The sequence below is a fragment of the Pelodiscus sinensis genome, chromosome 6 (assembly GCF_049634645.1).
Source record: "Pelodiscus sinensis isolate JC-2024 chromosome 6, ASM4963464v1, whole genome shotgun sequence".
Lineage (NCBI taxonomy): Eukaryota > Metazoa > Chordata > Testudines > Trionychidae > Pelodiscus > Pelodiscus sinensis.
The window spans coordinates 115486673-115508650 of NC_134716.1; the positions used below are offsets into that span (position 1 = coordinate 115486673).

General features: G+C 39.8%; 1 protein-coding gene across 2 annotated transcripts in view; it reads left to right on the plus strand.

Annotated features, from left to right (window-relative positions):
- The window catches only part of MYO5B (myosin VB), a 328467-nt gene that overhangs the window by 243503 nt on the left and 62986 nt on the right, over positions 1-21978 (plus strand). For both annotated transcript variants that reach the window (XM_075932680.1, XM_075932681.1), the window contains exons 22-26: positions 6087-6323; positions 12732-12813; positions 16939-17084; positions 18085-18204; positions 19094-19216. In XM_075932680.1, coding sequence (XP_075788795.1) covers positions 6087-6323; positions 12732-12813; positions 16939-17084; positions 18085-18204; positions 19094-19216 — 708 coding nt within the window. The remainder of the gene's footprint in view (positions 1-6086; positions 6324-12731; positions 12814-16938; positions 17085-18084; positions 18205-19093; positions 19217-21978) is intronic.

The window sequence follows — 21978 nt, forward strand, 5'->3', positions numbered from 1 at the left end:
TTGGAGGCAGTGAACAGAACAAGCAATCATGATCCATCTTTTGAGGTTTATTCCCATTTTCTGGCAATCAGACACCAGGGACATGGCTGATCATCTTGTCTAATAGCCATTCTAATAGACTTATCCTTCACAAACTCATTTCCTCTCCTTTGTCTGCTAAAGCCAAGATGTGCTACTAGGTCTGTTGGTTTTAGGGTTTTTTTTGTTTTCCCTAACCCCTCTGAACCGGAGGGAAGATACTGAGGTACAACGGCTATGGGACTTTTAATGGCTGAGGAAGTGTTTTGTTAGTGTTGTGCCTCTTAATCTTCCTTGTTTAATTATAATATCAGTATTTCTACATGAGCAAAGAAATTAGTGATTATACTTCTAAAAAATCTAAATAAATACAGCGAAAGGCTCGGTAAATGAACAAGAGCCATGGGAGATAATGCTCCTGCTTAAGTTGCAGGTATTTCTTTCGCACTGTGTAGCAGATGTCACTGATCCACAAAAAGCATAAGAATGGGAATTGCTTGTTTCACTGCATTCATTCACCAAGACTAACCTACCTGTCAGCATGTGTCACAGCTTTGCTAGCTGACTAAATTTAAAGATGATGAAATCACATTCTGAAATTCAGTTTGATCAGGTGTCACTGAGCTAATATTTCTTCTTTGAGGACTGGCCCTCTGGGTGCTCCACTTCAGGTGAATGTGCTTTCCTGTGCTTTGATTGGAGAATTTCAGCAGCAATGCTTCTCTGGCTTGCATGTGCACTCTCCCTATCTCATACCATTGCCGGTACCTATCTAGCATACATGACCAGACTCCCCGTCCCCTGAGTTCCTTCTCAACCATCCTTGACCTAACACCAGTCTCCCAGAAGTGCTTAGAATGGAAGTGGCGTCACATATCAACACCAATGCCTGCAAGCACAACAAGATTGTGGACAAAGGCACCACCAGCACTGACCCATTTCCTGGACCACAAAGATTTACTGGTCTCAGTGACAACAGAGTCATCACTCTCAGGTACCAACGTGATTTCAGGATAGACAGTCCCATGCCAACCCACTGCATGTCCCTGTAGTGAGGAAGACTGCGGAGGAGGGTGCTTTTTCATCACATCACTCCTCTCCTATCCGGACTATTTCAACATTAGGCCCACCTGTACAGCCTAAATCTTCCCACAGGATTGATACCCAGACTTGGTAATGGCCACCACCCATGCCATTCCCTATGCAGTGACTCTACTGGGACCCTTGGGGACATACAGGCAACAATACCCTCGGACTCTAAGCTTCTTCAGGGAGAGGATTAGATCTACCTTCAGTGGTTACACCAAAGCTTTCCTCCAGAGATTCTGATGAAGAACAGGAGGCGGCCTTGGAGAAGGAAACAAACATGCCATCAACCAACATGTCATCATCTTCTCTAGACTAAGCCACAGTGCCTCCTCCACTCTCACCTGCTGATGATTTCAAACATTTTCAGGAGCTCTTCATAAGAATCACTGATTCCCTAGAGATGCCTCTAGCAGAGGTCCCAGAATGCCCAACTTAAATTACTGGACATTCTCCAAACTTCATCTTAATTGAAAATAGTGCTTTTGATATATAGCAAAAATCATGTCAGACCCTGGCAACAATACCTCCAATTTGCAAGATAGCAAATGAAAAATATTACGTCCTATCAAAAGAGTCGGACTTTTTATTTTCATACCTCACACAAAACTCTTTAGTTGTTGATGCTGTCAGTTAATGAGGTAGGCAATGCCAGTCCATATCTACTCTATATAACAGAGTGGAAATGATTAGCTCTTTCTGACCTTAATGCCTACTCATCAGCCACTCTTCAACTTCTGATTGGCAATTATGCCAATACTGATAGCAAATTACAACCATGCAAACTATTCCAAATGCTCAGACTTTGTTGATTACGTAGCAGAAGACAAAGATCAATTTAAGGACATCATCACTGAAGAATATCTACTAGTCTGAATCTCCTCACAGGCATCTCTGGATGAGCTAGAAATGATGGCACACGCTATGGTTATGCATTGAGCTTTGTGGTTCGACTTGACCAGCTTCTCAAGAGAGATACAGTGCACCATGGCGGACCTCCCTTTTGATGGTCAAAAGCTATTTCTCCACATCCTGAAGGACTTTCAGGGAACCCTTGGTACCCTGGGGATATACACACCTGCAGCAAGGAAAAATATCCAGTCAATACTATCCTTCCCTGAGTACAAGGTCTGCCCCATGTGCCCAACATCAGGGGCAATATGGCACAAAGGCACAGAGACCTCCAGGGTGTTGACCATCTCTGTCATTGGCATCCCTGCAAGCTTCTTCCAAACAACAATTTTGGAGTGTTAGTTGAGAAACTGAGTGATCTCCCCCATTCCTTATATTATCATCAGTTACCCATGCAACTCCAAAGCCCTTCCATCTACTGAATGGCACTACTCAGCAATCACCTGAAGTGGGCCACTCCGCTAAGAGGCAGCAAGGGCTACTCTACCCTATGGAGTAACAGTTTCTTTGAGATGGCGTCTGTTTAGGTGTTTCAATACCTGCCCTCCTCTCTACTTTGCAGTTCAATCTATGGATTCTGTAGTAGAGAAAGCACCGACACGGCGAGGGGCAAGTCTGGGCATGTGTGCTAGATAGGTGCTGACAGTGGCACAGTATGGGGAGTGTGCATATGTGACTGAAATGAGCACTGCTGCTGAATCTTCTGACCAAAGGTGCAGGGGGACACATTTGCTTGAACTGGGGCACCCACAGGGACACCCATTTCAAAGAACTTCCATTTATTGCACAGGGTGAGTAACCCTTTCTACTGAAAAACATAGCAGGTTGGTTGGAGGGGAAAAGTAAACCCAGGCAATTTCAAACCATATGCTTGAAAATCCAGACTAGCTAGACTTAAAATCCAGTCTAGCTAGAATTAAAACAGTCAAGAATTTTGGGGGAGAAGTGTTTTTTCTTAAGCTTCCTGCTTTAACAAATATCTGGAATGCACAGTAACTACTACATTCCAGTGGAGTATACCATGTGTTCTGGGAGTCAGTTCATTCGGCAACCAACTGGAAGGTAATGAATAAATTGGATAAATACCCAGTATGCAAAGCCTTTTGAATAGGCTTGTTTTGATTCTGATCAGCAATCTTTGAAATACAATTACATTGCATTTTGAAATGGTACATTTTAGGTGACAGATGCCTGATTGAGAGACAATTTTCGCATGGTGGCTTTTTGGAAAGATGAAGTCATTAATCAAGTGCAGTGTATCATAAGAAGACTACCGAATAGCTTCTTGTTTACAGGTCTTTTAACAAGAATTCAGTTTCTGGAATTTCCCCTGTTCACCACAGAGGAAGTAAAAGGGTTATTCTAATTGGATGTGTTTTACATTGTCCATCTAGTTTCACAACATAATAAACATTTCAAAGGCAAGTATTGGAGATCATCCAAATGGCTCAGTTGTGCAATGGCAAAATTCCTATTAATTTGTGTTCTTCTGTTGTCCCTAAACAGTATCCATAATTCTCTGCTTCACTACAATTCACTTGGTGGTGGTGGTGTTTTTAAATAAGTTCTCATTCTGGTTACCACATATACAGATGACGTTAAAGGGTACCAGGTTGTGGTATCGATCATGGATAAATATCTTTTCTCATAGTGTTGGGGACGTATCGGGAAAGGTTCCGTGTCATGTGCAGTGTCTCTCCAAGCTTGCATGTCTTTCTGCTCTACAAGAGTTCCTGTTGGCTGCCTGCAGTATTGAAGAGAATAGGAAATTTGTATGTGCTGTCTTAAATACATTAATCCATACAGTTGTGCCAGCTGTAACAAATACTATGAGCCAATGTCACCATTGTTAGCTTCAAAGGAGTGGCATCTATCAACCCTATGAGCCCAATTTATAATCTTGGGCAGCCGGAATAGAATGCTGAATTTGGGCCACTTGTATCCTCATGTAGGTACCTAAAATTGGCAGAGACCCAAGTACCCAAATGAAGAATTAGTTGCCTTATCTTAGCCACCCACGTTTCATTATTGAACCTGCAGCTTACACAGCAGCACACCAATCAAAACTAGAATCTAAAGTGTACAAAAGCCTACAGTAAACCCACTTACAGCTGTTAATTACTTTATTCAAGCTTCAGAGGGGTAGCCAAGTTAATCTGTAACAGGAAAAATTTAAAAAATAATGAATCGTCTAGTAGCACCTTAAAGACTTTCAAAGCATGTAGATGGTATATGAGTTTTCACGGGCACAACCCACTTGTTCAGAAGACTGGAATATTAGAATTCCAGATTGTCCATGCAGAGTGCACAAAGAATACTTCTGTGAAGGTTACAGAATTCTAGGAGGACAGAAAACATTTCCAACTTGTTTTCATCTGTAAAAGCATAGGCCGGTCCTCATTTAACCTCAGCTCACAGTGAATTAAGTAAAACAATTGTAGCTCATTTAAACAACTCCCCAGTATGGGGATTTGCTGTGTTACAGAAGAAAGTTCCTGCCAAATCAAGCTTTCTGCTCATATCCATTGTATTGTTCCTCAACCACTTGTCATTATTTGCTGCGAGGAAAAGTATGTTAGATAAAAATAAAAGAGATATGATCTCCAGATAACGTTGCCTTTTCTGATCATGAATGGCAACACATAGTGCAGAGTTACCATTCAGCTGGGAAGCAGGGTTTGGGAAGCTTACAGTTAGATAGAAATCATTGGCTTAGTGTTATGAGAGAGCTGGGCCTTTTTTTTTTTTCCCAGACAAATAGCTTACTTACAAGTGCAGTTTTATTTTGACTACAAACTAGTTGCAAATTCCCTGAATAGTTTTGGCATATTTGTGTGTGTGTCCTTGCTTGCAAGGGGACTTGTGTACCTCTTATACAATAAGATTCGGGGGGGAGGTGGTGATGCTGCTGCTGTGAATGTCACTTTAAACGTTCAGTCGTTAGAGTACTGTCCTGGGATATGGGAGACTAGGGTTTATTTCCCTGCCTCCCTCTGATTATAGAGAAGGGATTTGAACTTGGGTTTCCTACCTTCCCTACACATGGGGCAATGTAGAATGCTAGGGCAGGTTATTCTCAAGCTTTCCTGGTAAAGCTCTTCCACTTAGTATAAATAATTAAAAATTTGGTAGGGCAGAGTTTGGAACTGGAGCCTTCTACCTTGTAAGAGAGAGGGATAGCTATGTGAGTCTGTATCTATAAAAACAATGTCCAAAATAACTGTACCCTAGGAGATGGCTCTGTAATCTTAGTAATGACTTTTGATGGACTTTTCACTGAAGAGGACATGCTGCTGTGATTTGTGAATTTTCAGGGGAAGAAAGAGAATTTCTTTTGTGTGGTTGACCCTAATCATAATCAATGGAACTGTACAATATGTGATTCCCAATAGCTTTGATTTGAGTCACAAGCATCAACCAACCATCAGATCTCACACCGTTTAGAGGAAGTTGCTTAAGTGAGCAATTGACGTCTGGTTTAAAAAAAAAAAAAATCTGAGCGAGTGAAAAGGCCTTATTGAACCACTGCATCCCATAGCTGAGGCGTAGAGCTTTGTGCTCAAGCCTGCAATTACGTTACAGTTCATTGTCGCAGTAGGCATCTGAAGGCATAAGTACTGAGAAGAAAGAAGATAAACTGCAGCCCAAAATATTGCAAGCCAATTGCACTAAGCAATGAAAATGTAGTTTACTCTTACTGTTACAAGTAATAAACACGATTTGCATTTATTTCTAATTTAACAAAGTAAATAAAAGCTTGAATAATCATTACAAAATTATTATTGATAAGTTTTCGTGTCCTAATTTAGGTTAGGTTTGACTTGTATTTTCTTTATTTCATTAGCAAAGGGGAGCACGTCTGTGCATGGATGTCTTATTCACATTATCTGAAGAAGTGGGTTGTACCCGTGAAAGCTCATGATACCATCTACATGTTTTGTTAGTCTTTAAGGTGCTACTAGACTATTTGTTGTTTTTAAAGCTTTTCCAGGATCTTTCTGTCTGTTGCTTTTGCAGTTGGTCATGCTCACATATTCCTTTTCTCTTTTCTTCTGGGTCGTGGCTTGCAGAACAAAGAATACAGGCACCTGAATGAGCAGCTCTCTGCACTTACCTCTGCCTATTCCACCGATGTGGAAAAGCTGAAGAAGGAGCTGGAGCAATATCGGCAGAATCAGGGGAATAGCAACCAGCTTGTCAACTTGCAAAAAGAGATTGAGAGCCTCAGGCTGGAGCTCGAGAAAGCCCACAGTGAAAGGAAGATTATTGAAGACACCTATGATAAGGAGAAAGATCTACTCCGAAAGGTATGTGTAGTGTTTATCATGTGCTTTCCAAGTGGTATGTAGGCTCCATGGAAGGTAGGTGATTTTTTTCAGACATTTTGGTTCAGAATCTAAGGAGTAAGATTTTCAAAATCACTGTGGTCCTTTCAGTGAGAGCGCAGCATCAGACTCCTTCAGAGACTTTTGAAAGTCCTGCTTTTTTCACCCTTTCACTAACTGAGGTCCACTGTTTTATCCATACAGTGGGGAGAGAGCAGGTGACAGTTCAAGCTTCCCTAACTGTGTGCCTTAACCATGGCCTGGGCATTCTGGATTAGTGTCTGCTCAGCTTTGCACAACTATGACGATGAAGAACCTGCCCATGCACAGTTCAGCCCCAAATAACTGTGTTTGCTAATGACACAAATGGGTGAGGCCTAGGCACTAGGGTTGCCAGGTCTCCGGTTTTTGCCCAGACAGTCTGTTGTTCATGTCCAGTTAAAAAAAAAAAAACTTTCTGTTTTTCTTGGCTGGAAGGGCCCTCCCCCCCTTTTTTTTCCTCTCTCAACCAGTTTTTTTCCTGCCACGTTCGGGATTTTTTGTGAAAGCATCTGGCAACCCTACTAGGCACATACCTGCCTCTGCTCTGGCTAGTTTCTGGTGGCTTCAAAAGCATAGAATGCAGGGAGCACTGTTAGAGGGCACTGAAAACTATTGAAAGGATATTACCATGTTCTGAGACATTGTTGGGAGCAAGGACTTGTTCATTGCCATCTCTGCAGCTGTTATGAAACTGCTAGGGGTGCTGATCATGGTGGCTTTCTGTTGCGGATCCCTGTGTCCTGGATTGAGGCTGCCAAATCACTTCCCACAAGCGATCAGTCTGCCATTCTTAACAATACTCAGTACCACCAGCTTGGCTGGATTTGAGTCTGGGTATTGCTCTAATGGCAGAAGTTGCTTTCTGCCCCTCTGTGTCATGACCCCTGAGCAATCTACTCTTCTTGGAATTGGAGTAATGTGAATTATTGCCAGTATTGAGCTTTTGGCCAAGAAAAGTGCTGTAGTGTGAGCAGAGATGTTCAATCCGAAGGGTGTGCCTAAACAGCAGTCAGACATCTGGGGCTGGCTCAGGTCAGCTGATATGGCCTCAGGCTTTGGGGCTGTCAAGTTGATGTGTAGATATTTAGGCTTGCATGTAGCCCGAGCTACAACCCCACAAGCAGGGCAGATCCTGGAGCCTGGGCTCCAACCCAAACATCTACACAGCAATTTTTAGTCCTGCAGCCTGAGCCCTGTAAGACCAAGACCGTTCACCTGGGGCCAGCCATGACCATGCTACAAGTCTTTTATGCCACGTTAGACATACCCTACAGGGAGCTTTATGTGAGAGCTAGAAATTACCTTCCTCTCAGAAGTCCCTCACTTGATTTAGTTCCCTATGTAACATATCTGGGTTGCTCTGGAAATTGGAGGATCTAGGTCTCGGAGTGTAACTTATCTCCAAAGTCCCCAGTGGCACTTGTGACTGGTGGACAGGCTTAATGAGGGTGGTTCCGCTTAATGAGGATGATTCCACTTAATTCTAGTTGCTGAAATCCTGTAATACTATTATAGGGAAAAGCTTAGGGCTTGTTGACACAGAGAAATGGACTGGAATAGTTATTTGGAATAAAATAATCCAGAACAGCTCCCTTTGCGAACTAGGGATGTAAGTGAGCACTCGACTACCTGATAAGCATAAGCTTATTGGATACTTGAGTGGAGTACTCAACTACTTGCTTTCCTCCGTTGCTGCCTCTGTATGGTCCAGCAACAGCTGGGGTCTGTTATAATTTCAGTTAGCTGGATGTCCACTTAGCATGGGTGTGGCCAAGCTTCCATGGTCCAATAAAGTTTGTTACAGCCACCAGCCCTGGCTCTAAGAGTTTTATATTGTTATTTAGGTCTCATTTGCCCCTAAATCTCTTCTAAGAGCCCAGTAGGCAGTGGAAGTCTTGGTAATGCTGCTAGACAATATTGACCTCCCGTGATTTGTCAAATTCTTCGGTTCAGCACCAGTCAGGTCTCAAAGGTGCCAAACTAGAGAGGTTCAATCTGTACAAATTCTTCCAAAGGATGCTTAGTGCCAGCACAGTTTCTTCACCTTTGCCTTATTTGCGAAAGCAATCACAGATATTTTTCTTTTTATTGTGTGTGGCTGAGCTCTTGTTTGTACCAGACCTAGACATGAAAAGGGGGAAATCAGTGTTTTTACTTTCTAAAAAACTCTGCTTCTTGGTACAGGAGACATTTCTTTAACTAGCTACAGCAAACAGCATCAGAACTTCAAAGGATGCTTTACTAAGGAAGTGATACCGTTGGGGGGAAATCCTTTCTTTGTTGTTTTTTATTATAATTCACTCTAATTATTTAGAGAGGCTCAGTTTAATAGACAGGGAAGTCACTTGAGCGGTACAAAAACATAGGGGGTCTTCTCACCTTGTTATATCACTGCCTAGAGCAGGAGGAATATTTGGTACTTACCCATGTACTGAATAGTTCAGTTTCAGAATGTGGCCTTTCTTTCCTTGCACCAGCACCACCTTTTTCTCACACTGAAAATCAGCTTCCTGTTGCTTCCTCAAGTTCCTTGTCAATGGAAAAGTAGGGAGTTTTATTCTATTTTACTGAAGCCAGAGAAATTTGTGGTGACTTACAAGTAAGATTACATCAATCATTTATCAGAAGTGCATTGCTAAATGCCACGTGACAACTAAAAACTGCCAACATAGAAAAAGTTTGGGCCAAAATTTTTAATTCCCCTCCCCCCCCCCCCCCCCGACCTGGAACAGAAAACAGCGGTGTGGGGGGGGGGTGAGGGAGTGGGCGCAGTCCGCGAAAATTGTCATTCTATTTTCCATTGGAAAAAATGTTGCTGAAGACTTTTGACCAGCCCTGATAATTCCCTATCATACAAGGGTGTCATGAACCTTACTTCACGTCTTTGACAAATGACTCCCCCTCCTTATAGCAGTGTGCACCCTGGGTATTCTCATGTGGCACCAAGGAATCTCTTTGGATTTTAGCATTAAAATGACTTGATGACTTCTTTTTTCAGTTAGATACAATTGACTATGTCTTTGGATTTTTTGATTTGCGACAGCTGATGACATAATCATAGAATCCTAGGGCTGGAAGAGACCTCAGGAGATCGAGTCCAACCCCCTGCTATAAAAGCAGGACCAATACTAACTAAATCATCCCATCTAGGGCTTTGTCAAGCTGGAACTCAAAAAATCTAGGCATGGAGATTCCACCACCTCCCTAGTAACCCGTTCCAGTGCTTTACCACCCTCCTAGTGAAATAGTTTTCCCTAATATCCAACCTAGGCCTCCCCCACTGAAAGTCCATTTCAGTTTCAATTTAACTGTAGAATCTGTTCCTAAGTGTTACTTTTTTTTTTTACTTTTCTTGGTCATGTTCCTACTTTAGGATAGTTCATCTCGTTCACATGATCAGCATCTCCTTTAACAGTTCTTTGTATATTTTGAGAGGTAAGCAGCAGAGTTATCTGGTGATTTGTGAGCTAGTACAGGTTTTTTTATGACCATCCTGACATCGTTTTCCAGCGGAAGAGCTAGTCTTTCAAAAATGCTGAGCATTCATAATTGGGGCCATGTTTCAAGACTGCTCCCAAATAAGGACCAGATCTTCCAAACTGCTTAAGCGTCTCACAGCCCCCAACAGGCAAATAGGTAAAATAGACAGTTCTCAATGGGAGATGCCTGAGGGTTGAACACTTGGAAAAATCTTTGCCGCTTCACTTAGGTACCTAAATATGAGCTGAGCTCTCTTGAAATCTAGCCCAAGAGGAAACGGGTTGTACGTAGAGACTTCCAACAAGAGAAGAAATTCCTGCAGCATTGCTACTGCACAATGTGCTCTGTTTACCTACACCTGCACTGAGTGGACTTTTCTCCGAAATGCAAGTGTTGATAAATTCCCATTTCTCTTTCATATCGAGACAAGAAAGCAATAAACAAGACCCATTAAGTCTTGATACCAAAGAGCTTTCATTCTGGGTTTCTCGAGGATAAAAGATAGCTTTTAGCTAAGCAGGTTTCTATTGTGGCAGCTCATCTGTGTACTGTTTTGTCCAACTGAAGTTGAGCCCTAGGCTGCAAAATCTCTATTTTCCATTCCTAGCATTCATGGGTTACTTTCATAAAGGGAAGATAGTACTGTGAGCAGGGGGATGAAGGCTTAAAACAAGTACTTTAGCCTTTGGAAATATTTTTCACTCAGATTTAAAAGTCTGTAATGTAGGGCTCTGCTGTGCAATAATTTCTGTAGTATAAATTTGTGTACTTTCTCTATTTGTCCTTTGGCAGGTGTGGCACTAGGTGCTAGAGTCCCATAAAATTGTGTAGTTAAACTAAAACACATTCCAGTTCTCAGAGTAGAAATACTTAGCTTTTTCATAAATTCATAGAATAACAATTTGTGATAATCTACTCTGATCTCTTGCATAACACGGGCCATCGATATTTCCTGAACTAATTCATGATTCAACTTCCAGCTTTTGGATCTTTTTACAGCAAAATTCATGCCTTTGGGTCTGTCTAGACTACAGGGTTTTGTCGACAAAAGTGGACTTCTGTCGACAAAACTATACCTGGGTCTAGACTACCACTGAGTTCTGTTGACATAACGTCGACAGAACGCAGCAGTTTTGTTGACAGTGGTAAACCTCATTCTACGAGGAATAACGCCTTTTATCGACAGAGTTCTGTCGACAGAAGGCGTTATTGCAGCTACACTGTTCTTTGCGTCTACACTGTCATGTCGACAAAGCGGCTTGCTTTGTCGACAGAACTGGATGTAGTCTAGACACTCTTTCTCGACAGAAGCTTTGTTTACAGTATCTGTCAACAAAGCCTCTGTCGACAAAAGCCTGTAGTCTAGACATACCCTGTGTGTGTGTGTGTGTGTGTCTCTCTCTCTCTCTCTCTCTCTCTTGTTTGCAGCTGTATCCATTAGTTTCAGTATCCACAAAGATGGTAGAGCACATAATCAATTTGCAAACACCTAGAAGGTGTTGATAAGGTTATAGGTAACAATCAGCATAGATTTCTGAAGAGCAAATTGTGTCAAGTCAATCTGATAGCTTTCTTTGACAAGGTAACAAGCCTGTGGTAGGGGTTCTTAGTGCTCAGTGAATACAGTCATCAACTCTGTCAATTACTGTTTGATGCAAGAATTATTATCAATTTATTAACTCTTTGTATTAGAGTAACATCTAGAGACCTTGATCAGCATTGGAACCTACTATGATAGCTACTGTAAAAATGGAGTAAGACTCTCTTTACCCCCAAAGTGTGTACAATCCAAATATAAAATTCAATGAATAGGTATTAACATAGAATATCAGACCTTATAAAAATTTTGAAATATGTAGTATTTCATTTTTTCAGGCACCATGGTAATAAACACAGTATAATGATCCAAACAGACACATCACCTGGAAAGTTAAATCTTCTGTGCAGTCTTTTCTGTCTGAGAACATTTTCTTTCTCTTTATCTCTAAGACCCCTGTTAATTGGTAAGGTGTGCTGAAATACTTGTATAGCTGGTAACACATGTGCTTGGATAGTTGTGTCTCCAGCTCTGCCTACCTTTCTTGTTTTATTTATATCGTGCATTATTTTATTTTCCTTCTTTTTAGAATATTCAGAACAAGGGTGAGCTTTTTCTGCTCTGCTTGTTCCTTTTTTTCTGTTCCGTTTCTCTGATCCTCTTCACCTTTCTGAACCCTTTCACAGCTGCAACATTGATACTTTTTCTCCTCACTTGTCCTCAGCATGTCCCTGTGATGTTTTCCTTCGCACTCCAAGTCCTGTCATTTTAACACCTGCAAATGGCATTTATGCCACCACAGAAATCTGTACCTGGCAAATGCTTGGTTTTTTTTTTTGTTTTTTTTTGTTTTTTGTAATTATTCTGCTATGTAATGGTGATGCTGTTTAGGAGGAGTAACTATGGAATATTGAGAGGTATAAATCTACATAATTTTGAGCATGGGCTTCTCAGTATTTGGATGACACAATCAACTTGTTGGAGCCTTGTGACTAGTATGTTTTGTGTTCCTATTCAATGAAATGGATACCATTTGCCAACTTGACCTTTTCTGCATTCAGAGATTTTTTACAGTAAACACTAGTGCATCTGGGACAATTTACTTGGAGAATAAACTCCCTTCGTTTTTGTAGTTAATATCTTTATCCTGATGCAGTGAAAATAGCTCTAAAATGGCAGAGGAAATATCTGTTTGGTTTAAAAAAAAAAAAAGAAAAAGAAAAAACTAACAACAATGGGTGCGAGTGTGAAACTTAATCCCTATGAAAAGAACCTGACCTTGAACTGGCCTACATTACGAGAAGTATTACTTTGCCTTGTTTCTTCCTTAGAGGGTTTCAGACCTAGAAGAGGAGAATGCTCTTTTGAAACAAGAAAAAGAGGAGCTTAACAGAATCTTGTGTCAATCTGAAGGTAAGAAGGGTTTATGCCTTCAGAACCTTTATAATAAACATTGATTAAGCAGTTTTTCATAAAATTAGTTTCTCTGGTATGCCCCAGCAATGGCTCGTAAACTGAAATGTGCTAATCTTCCAGCATCCTTTATTTCTTTGACAATGTGTTTGTACAAACAGTTCTTCTCTCTTTGTACTGCTAGAGAATGACAAGACAGGAATGTGATTTAATCAGTGAGGGATTAAATGTGGAATATAGTACCTTAATGGGGTTTTCCAGTCAGTTACATCTCAGAATTTCATTAGGATGACTGTGATGGGAGGGGCAGCCCTTTAATGCTGACAGATGGGAGCCTAAAAACAGAGATGTTCAAATACTACAATTTGGACAGTGACAAATGGCATCTTGAAAATGACCGAATTAAGTGAATTTTTAAGTCAAATGTGTACACTGCAAGAGAACTACAGAAGTAACCACAAGCAAAATTCCAGGGCATGACAGAAATATATTCCACCTTTGCACATATTATACTTTTTTTTATCAGACTCCTTTCAGTTTTCATTTTGATACAGGATTTTCTTTCCATGTGCATCATACACAATCCAAAGAGGTAGATATATTGAATTAATTTCTTGCAGTCATGATGTACCCCTCACTGTAATAACCAGATGCAAGATAAAGAAGATAAAAAAGCAAACATAGGAAAATATGTTGGCTAGCTAGAATTAGGCATAGTGCATGCCAGGATCTTTGGAATTTTCCCAATGGACTTTTGTCCATGCACTTGAGTCCAGCTATCTTAGGACTTAAATTTTCAAAAATTAAGCTCTGAGATTTATATTTAGGCACCTAAACAATACTTTTTTTTTTTTTTTTCAAGTGCTGAGCACCAGAAACTCATATTGAGTAGATGGGAGTTGCTGAATGCTCAGCACTCTTGAAAATCAATCCAGTTATTTAGGCACCTGGATTGTTTAGTCAATATTTAACTTTAGACTAGGGCTGTCATTTATGGCATTAACTCAATGATTAATTGCAATTAATAGCAGTTTTAAATTAATCACACTGTTAAACAGTAGAGTGCCATTTAAATCTGTTAAATATTTTTAATGTTTTCAAATATAGTTATTCCCGTTACAACACAATACAAAGTGCACACTTCTCAGTTTATATTACTTTTGTTACAGATATTTACACTGTAAAAATGATAAAAGAAATAGTATTTTTAATTCACCTCATAAGTACTGTAGTACATTCTCTTTTAAGGATGTTAAGTAACAGTTAATTGACTAGTCGAGTAATCGATGGAATTTCCATTGACTAGTCGATAGGCATTTCCAGATTCCTCCTTTAAAATGTACAAGATCCCCCGCTGGGACTCTTGTACATTTCAAAGGAGGAATGTGGAACTCCATGTGCAGCCGGGGCCAACGGGAAGTTCCACTGACTCCCGGCTGTACGCGGATGCCAGCTTTGAAATGTACAAGAGTTCCCAGCTGGGAGTTCTAGTTCATGCTGAACCAGTTGCCAACGGAAAAAAGTTTGTTTGCATTCATGGGAGGTAATGCTGCCCCCTTCTTATTTATGATGTCTCCTGAACATGGGAACAGATATTGGCGAGTTACTTTTGTTGCCAGCACAGCAAGGTATATTTGTGCCAGATATGCTGAACTTCTCTTTGCCCCTTCTTTCTTTGACCACCATTCTAGAGGATGCTTCCACAATGCTGATGCTAATTTTTAAAATACTGTGTTCATTATATTTGTGAGTGAACTCCTTTGGGGACAATTTGTTTTCTACTATTTTACCAACATTCTGCCACATATTTCATGTTGCAGCAATTTCAGATCATGACCCAGCACATGTTTTTCATTACATAAACACTTCTGCAAATTTGACAAAATGCAAAGAAGGTACCAGTGTGAGAATTCTAAAGAGTTACAGCACTTAACTCAAGAGTTAAGAATCTAAAGTGCCTTCCAAAATCTGAGGGGGGAGTTATGGAGCATGCTTTCAGAAGTCTTAAAATAGCAACACTCCAGTGCAGAACCTGAAGCACTAAAAAAGAAAATCAGTCTTCTAATGTTGGCATCTGACTCAGATGATGAAAATGAACATGCTTTAGTATGCACTGCTTTGGATCATTATTAAGCAGAGCCCATCATCAGCATGGATGCATGTTCTCTGGAATGGTGGTTGAGGCATGGAGGGACATAAGACTATTAAGCACATCTGGCACAAAGATACTTCTCAACACTAGCTGCAACAGTGTCATGCCAATGCCTGTTCTTAGTTTCAGGTGATATTGTAATCAAGCAGCAGGCAGCATTGTCTCCTGCTTATCTGAGCAATTTGCTGAACAAGAAGTAGGAGTGAGTGGACTTGTATGCTTTAAAGTATTACATTGTTTTATTTTTGAATGCACTTATTTTTGTACATAATTTTACATTTGTAAGTTCAGCTTTCATGATAAAGTTTGCAATACAGTACTTGTATTAAGTGAATTGAAATACTGTTTTTTTAATTTGCTATGCACGTATTTATAACAGTAGTTGTGAAGTGATCACTGTACACTTGATATTCTGTGTTGAAATTAGAATATTTGAGAATTTTAAAAAGCATCCAAAAATATTTGTATGAATGGTATTCTGCTGTTTAAGAGCACAACGAATTGTGATTAATCTTTTTAATCACTTGACAGCTCTGTTTTAGATATGTCCATATTTGAAAATGTTGACCCCTCTTTAGAGCAGATTGAGATTTCAACCCAGCACTTAAAAGTAGTAGGGGAGTAAATTGACCATTTACTCTCCTTCTAATGGTATCTGCCAGCATGATTTTATTTATTATTGAGAGTATATTAATATTAGAAACTTTAGAGCTAGTTGAAATGTTTGAAATTTTCATTTAATTTCCAATTTAAAAAAAAATCCTTAAGGTCTTAGCTCAGCTCCTGTTGACATGATATGAGTACATGAGAACACGTCCATTGGCTTCAATGGGAGAAGAAGTAAGTTGACCCAGAGTGCTTATAAATATTCGACTCTTAATTTCTGAAGATTATTGTGGAAATGCAAAGGTCTGTTACGTCACCCATTCTATCATGTTTCCAATGTAGAATTATTATGAAATTATATCCTATACTGTTGAAGGAGCAGGTCCATAATTCCTTGCAAAGTGAAACTTGCCACAAATGTTTCCTATCTGTGAATGAATGATTTCACTGTGCAAAAGCTTGAGAAGTTAATTTAATTGTTTTTATTTATGGTAATTTAATGTTGGCTATATAAAAATAAATGGTATATTGTCTGTTGCCAGATTGATTTTTTTCACCTTCAGATAACAGGGAGAAACAAATTTTGTTTCAGAAAAGAGTTCTTGTAAATAAATTCATGTGTAAATAAAAACTATTTTAAAATGTCCGTGACATTCTAAGCAGTAGGGACGTATTAACATTTCTGGAAGTATACATGCAATTCCGGAGGTGGTGCTTCTGTTAATTCAACAAGCCCTATGAGAAACAGCGGGTAAATAGCACTGTAGATATATTTTTTTAAATGTATGAAATAGCAAAGACAACTTTGTGTAGAGCAATCCTGCAATACTAGAGTTCTGTACTGGGGTTTCTTTCTCTCTCACCCATCACTTCTAGTTTGGTTACCTCTTTTCTACCATGAACAGTATGCAGTGGTATGAGTGCAGAGATTTCCCACTTGACACCGTGTATAAATGAGGCATGTCTATACAGTAATATGACTAATATGTTCTGTATATGCGCTGCTGCCCTCTGTTGGATAGAATCAGATTGCTCACATCTGCACCATAGAAGTTGCATTTCTAGTAGCTAAAGGAGATTATCCTTTACTCAACTGATAGAGACCTTTGCTTTTGGAGCAGGAGTATTAGAAATCTATTCTAACTGCATTCACCAAGTTCCAAATAGCTGTTCTGGGCAGTGTGGTAACAACCATGAAATTCATAGCTGGCCACAGCTTTGTTACAGTATTTTCACTAAGTAAGAGTGCAAGATTACAAAAAGTCTCTTGGCAGAGAGCATTTTGTTCAGCTATAAATCATATTGCAGTTGCCTGTAAGAAATCAATTCAGAACTGAATGTCACAGTTCAATATGTATCTTTTAAAGATGAATTTGCCCAAAACACTGTCGAGGAAAATCTCCTGGTGAAGGAGCTAGAAGAGGAGAGATCTCGTTATCAGAATCTGGTAAAGGAGTATTCAAGGCTGGAGCAGAGATATGACAATTTGAGGGATGAGATGACTATTGTAAAGGTAATGGAAGAGGCTTTTTACATTATTCCTACCCTCTGATGTCCTGTGTGTATTATTAGTATCTGTATAATGCAGCTGAGTTCATTCAATGACAACATTGCTATAATAGAACTCGTTTGTGTTGATATTTTTGAGGGGGGGGGGTTACCTTGAAATTAGATGTGGAGCAACTTATTCAGAAAATGTCTTCCTATGGCCATTTGGTCAAGAATCTGCAGATTGCTCATAAACAGATATTAATGTTAATCTTTTCTCTATTTTAGCAGTACAGACATACTCTGTGTTTTTTGACTGTAAGAAAATCATTGTGGCTTCATAAATATAAAAGTCTAACTTTTAGATTGAGCCTTGCTAGAGTTTTAGCAGTAGCCTCACAAATAATTAGTTATTAAGGAATAACCAGTTCAAAGACTGAATATTTGAAAGCAAGCCATAAGGATATTGCGATAAAGATTAGGCTCAAAACCCAGATGTGTCTGTCTAAACTTCACAAATTGGGTAGCTAGGCTTAGATGGCATAAAATAGCTTCTAAAAATACACGAGAACATTAGTGTGTCTGGTGCATAGACACTTTTTAAGTTCTTGGTTGTTTGTTCAGCTAATTAGATTGTTAGAGATTTGGGGAAGGAGTTCTCTCTCTCTCTGTTTTTTACAGTCCTGGACACAATGCTTTAACTGGATCCATAAAATGGATCCACTATTTTAAGTAGAAAGTGCCACTTACTCTCTGCCGGCAAATACCTAGATGTTTTGTATGTAAATGAAGCGTTGATTAGCATTTTGTTGCACTTCATTTGCATAATCTATTCGAGCTGTTTTTGCACAAGGGGGTTTTGTGCAAACACAAGCAGTGTGAATGTTTCCTTTTTGTACAAAATCCCCTTTTTGTGCAATACTCTTATCCCGCTCTGATAGGATCCCTATCCCAAAAACGTAATTTACATAATTGTTAGAATGATTTAGTAAAAAAGACATTGTACTATCTTTTTTTTTGGACAGCAAACCCCAGGACATAGAAGGAACCCATCCAACCAGAGCAGTCTAGAGTCTGATTCCAATTGTCCATCAGTCTCTACATCTGAGATCGGCGACACAGAGGATGCAATACAACAAGTGGAGGTACTATAAGTCAGACAGGCTAAAGAGCTCTGTATGGTTTTGGGTAGTCGAGAGGGAATAATTGATGTGTGGCTCAATACAGAGGGAAATGTTCTACTTAATCGTCACTTCCTCAGTAAAGTCAGATATTTATTAGAGCAAGGAAAAGTATATTTTGCATACTCCCTGCTAACAGAAGCCTGGACCAGTTATATAAACTTCATATTTGAAATGGAATTTAAAATACAGTTTTTGGTACGAAAAAGGCCTGGAATGCTTAGGGTTCCATTTTCTAACATGTGACCATTAACAAGTCACTTTATTGATCCATGCTGCAGCTTCCATATCTGTATAGTCCCGTACTTGCCTCACCTGGCTGTCATGAGGCTTTTTAATATCTGTGAAGCCTTTGAGAACCACTGATGAAAGTTCCCACTATGTAGGTACAATGGATTGGGGTCTCTAGACAAAACCAACACTGACTCAGTATTAACGTTCCATTACAAGTGACGTATGAAGTGATAATAAATTATTAATGTACGTTGTAAGCCTGTTACATGCACTAGCTGGTGATTTTAAGCCAATCAGTAGAGAGTTTATGGATGGCTATAAGCTGTGGCCATAGCCATATCTTTGAAAAAAATAAACACTATGTTTTGTTGGAAACAAATTTTCATTTTCAAATGTTTTTATTTTTTTTAAATAAACCACAAAAGTTTCAATTTAAGATTTTTGTTTGGCCCCAAACTAAATTTTTGTTTTCCCTTTTCAGTTCCACAAACTTTTGGTGGATCCAAAACAATTTTTAATGCTTCCTAGCTGCTAATGAACGCCCAAAAATCCTGTTATTCCCCTAGATCTATTCATTAATGCTTGTGGGCTGCTAAAATTACTCTTTTTCCCCATGTAGGATGTCGGTTTAGATAAAGCAGCCATGGATATGACTCTCTTTCTGAAGCTACAAAAGCGAGTGAGGGAACTTGAACAGGAAAGAAAGAAACTGCAAACCCAATTGGAGAAAAAGAAATCCCAGGTAAAAAATGTCCCTCATATTGTGTGCGTGTGCGTGTGCGTGCGCACAACTCTCCTATTCATCCATGAGTAACAGTGTCTTTTTATTTTGTCATCCTCTTCCACATAAGCAATAGCTTTGAAATCAATGGAATGTAAAATCAACTTTTGAATAATTAATCCCACCGTAGGGTCAATTGATCCTGCAAAGTAGTGGCCTATGGTGTAATAAATCCAATATTCCACTGATACTGTTTACTACCCCTATTGGAAATATTAGCTGAAAACTCAGTTTTTATATCTGTGGGGGGACTTACAGAATTGCCAGGCCCCTGGGAAAGGTGTTGGGAGGAACCCCAGATCTGTGCTTTCTATGTTCTTTCATGTTCTTTCTATGAGAAGATACATGTACAACAGTACATTATACAGCAGCATAGTACCACACACAGTGTTCAGCAACAGCAGCTGAATATGAAATGGCTAGTTATTACAGTCTTTGGTTTCATAAATAAGTTATTTTTGCCTGTTTTAAAGAATGTTTTTCAGGTATCTATTCCACTTATTTTTCTTAAACAGGCGATCTATGTGTCCATTTATAAAAGCGGTGGCAAAATCAACAAAAGTGCTATTAATTATCTTTAATTCACTGCCACTAGATACTTCTATTAACTATTAATAAAATTATTCCATCTGGCTACTGCAGGAATGCATCATAGGAGATGCACAGTCTTCATTCATTGACAGAGATTTAGAAACCAAAGTTCCTGCAAATATACCAGTCAATTACTCCCCTCATACTTTAAATCTTTCTGAGGCTGATCTGCGACTCTTAAGGAGTTAACTACAAATGAGCCAAAGCCCCCAACGTTTTACCTCCCTAAAATGTGCCCATAAATTTTGGTAGGGTTCATTCCCACTAGGCCTGGTTCTGAAGCATTCATAGTTTTGCCCATTTATACAGTAACTTTATTTCTAAGGTTAGTGTCCTTGTCAAGATTCACCCCTCAGAATGCCCAATCCTGCTCTGGAGTATGAATAATTCTGGATCCGTTTTCAGTTTAGAATTGATGTGATTTGACTCGAGCTGACACTTGTTCCTCACTGCCCAGCAGAAGAAGTGGGAAAGGGGTAAAAACAGCATTTCTGTCAGGATTGCCAGTTCTTCGGTGCTGCTTTTGGTGTTTAAATTTTAATTCCATGGTAGCATTACAGAGGTAGCAAGTTCAGCCACTCTGCTCTCTGATGGAAATGTTTGGCTTTGAAATATATTGAGAAAATCTCATGCTCTCTGGACAACAGCCAACGGAGTATAACATTTCTGGGTACCGGTGTTGTTACCTGTTATGTCTCCTGAAACTTGTCACCTCTCAAATGTCTGTAAGATGTGCTTAATGTTATAGGCATAGGAAAATGGTCTTTTCTTGTATTTCCTTCTCAGCCCATGTTTTCATAGAATCATAGAATCATAGAATAATAGGACTGGAAGGGACCTCGAGAGGTCATCGAGTCCAGCCCCCGCCCTCAAGGCAGGATCAAGCTCTGTCTACACCATCCCTGACAGATGTCTATCTAACCTGTTCTTAAATATCTCCAGAGAGGGAGATTCCACCACCTCCCTTGGCAATTTATTCCAATATTTGACCACCCTGACAGTTAGGAATTTTTTCCTAATGTCCAATCTAAACCTCCCCTGCTGCACTTTAAGCCCATTACTCCTTGTCCTGTCCTCAGAAACCAAGAGGAACAAATTTTTGCCTTCCTCCTTGTGACACCCTTTTAGGTATTTGAAAACCGCTATCATGTCCCCCCTTAATCTTCTTTTTTCCAAACTAAACAAGCCCAGTTCATGAAGCCTGGCTTCATAGGTCATGTTCTCTAAACCTTTAATCATTCTTGTCGCTCTTCTCTGCACCCTTTCCAATTTCTCCCCATCTTTCTTGAAATGTGGCGCCCAGAACTGGACACAGTACTCCAGCTGAGGCCTAACTAGTGCAGAGTAGAGCGGCAGAATGACTTCACGAGTTTTGCTTACAACACACCTGTTGATACAACCTAGAATCATATTTGCTTTTTTTGCAACAGCATCACACTGTTGGCTCATATTCAACTTGTGGTCCACTATGACCCCTAGATCCCTTTCCGCCATGCTCCTTCCTAGACAGTCGCTTCCCATCTTGTATGTATGGAACTGATTGTTCCTTCCTAAGTGGAGCACTTTGCATTTCTCTTTATTAAACCTCATCCTGTTTACCTCTGACCATTTTTCTAACTTGCTAAGGTCATTTTGAATTATGTCCCTATCCTCCAAAGAAGTCGCAACCCCACCCAGTTTGGTATCATCTGCAAACTTAATAAGGGTACTCTCTATCCCAATATCTACATCATTGATGAAGATATTGAACAGTACGGGTCCCAAAACAGACCCTTGAGGAACTCCACTTGTTATCCCTTTCCAGCAGGATTTAGAACCGTTAACAACAACTCTCTGACTACGGTTATCCAGCCAATTATGCACCCACCTTATCGTGGCCCTATCTAAGTTATTTTTGCCTAGTTTATCAATAAGAATATCATGCGAGACCGTATCAAATGCCTTACTAAAGTCTAGGTATATGACATCCACCGCTTCTCCCTTATCCACAAGGCTCGTTATCTTATCAAAGAAAGCTATCAGATTAGTTTGGCATGACTTGTTCTTCACAAACCCATGCTGGCTATTCCCTATCACTTTATTACCTTCCAAGTGTTTGCATATGATTTCCTTAATTACCTGCTCCATTATCT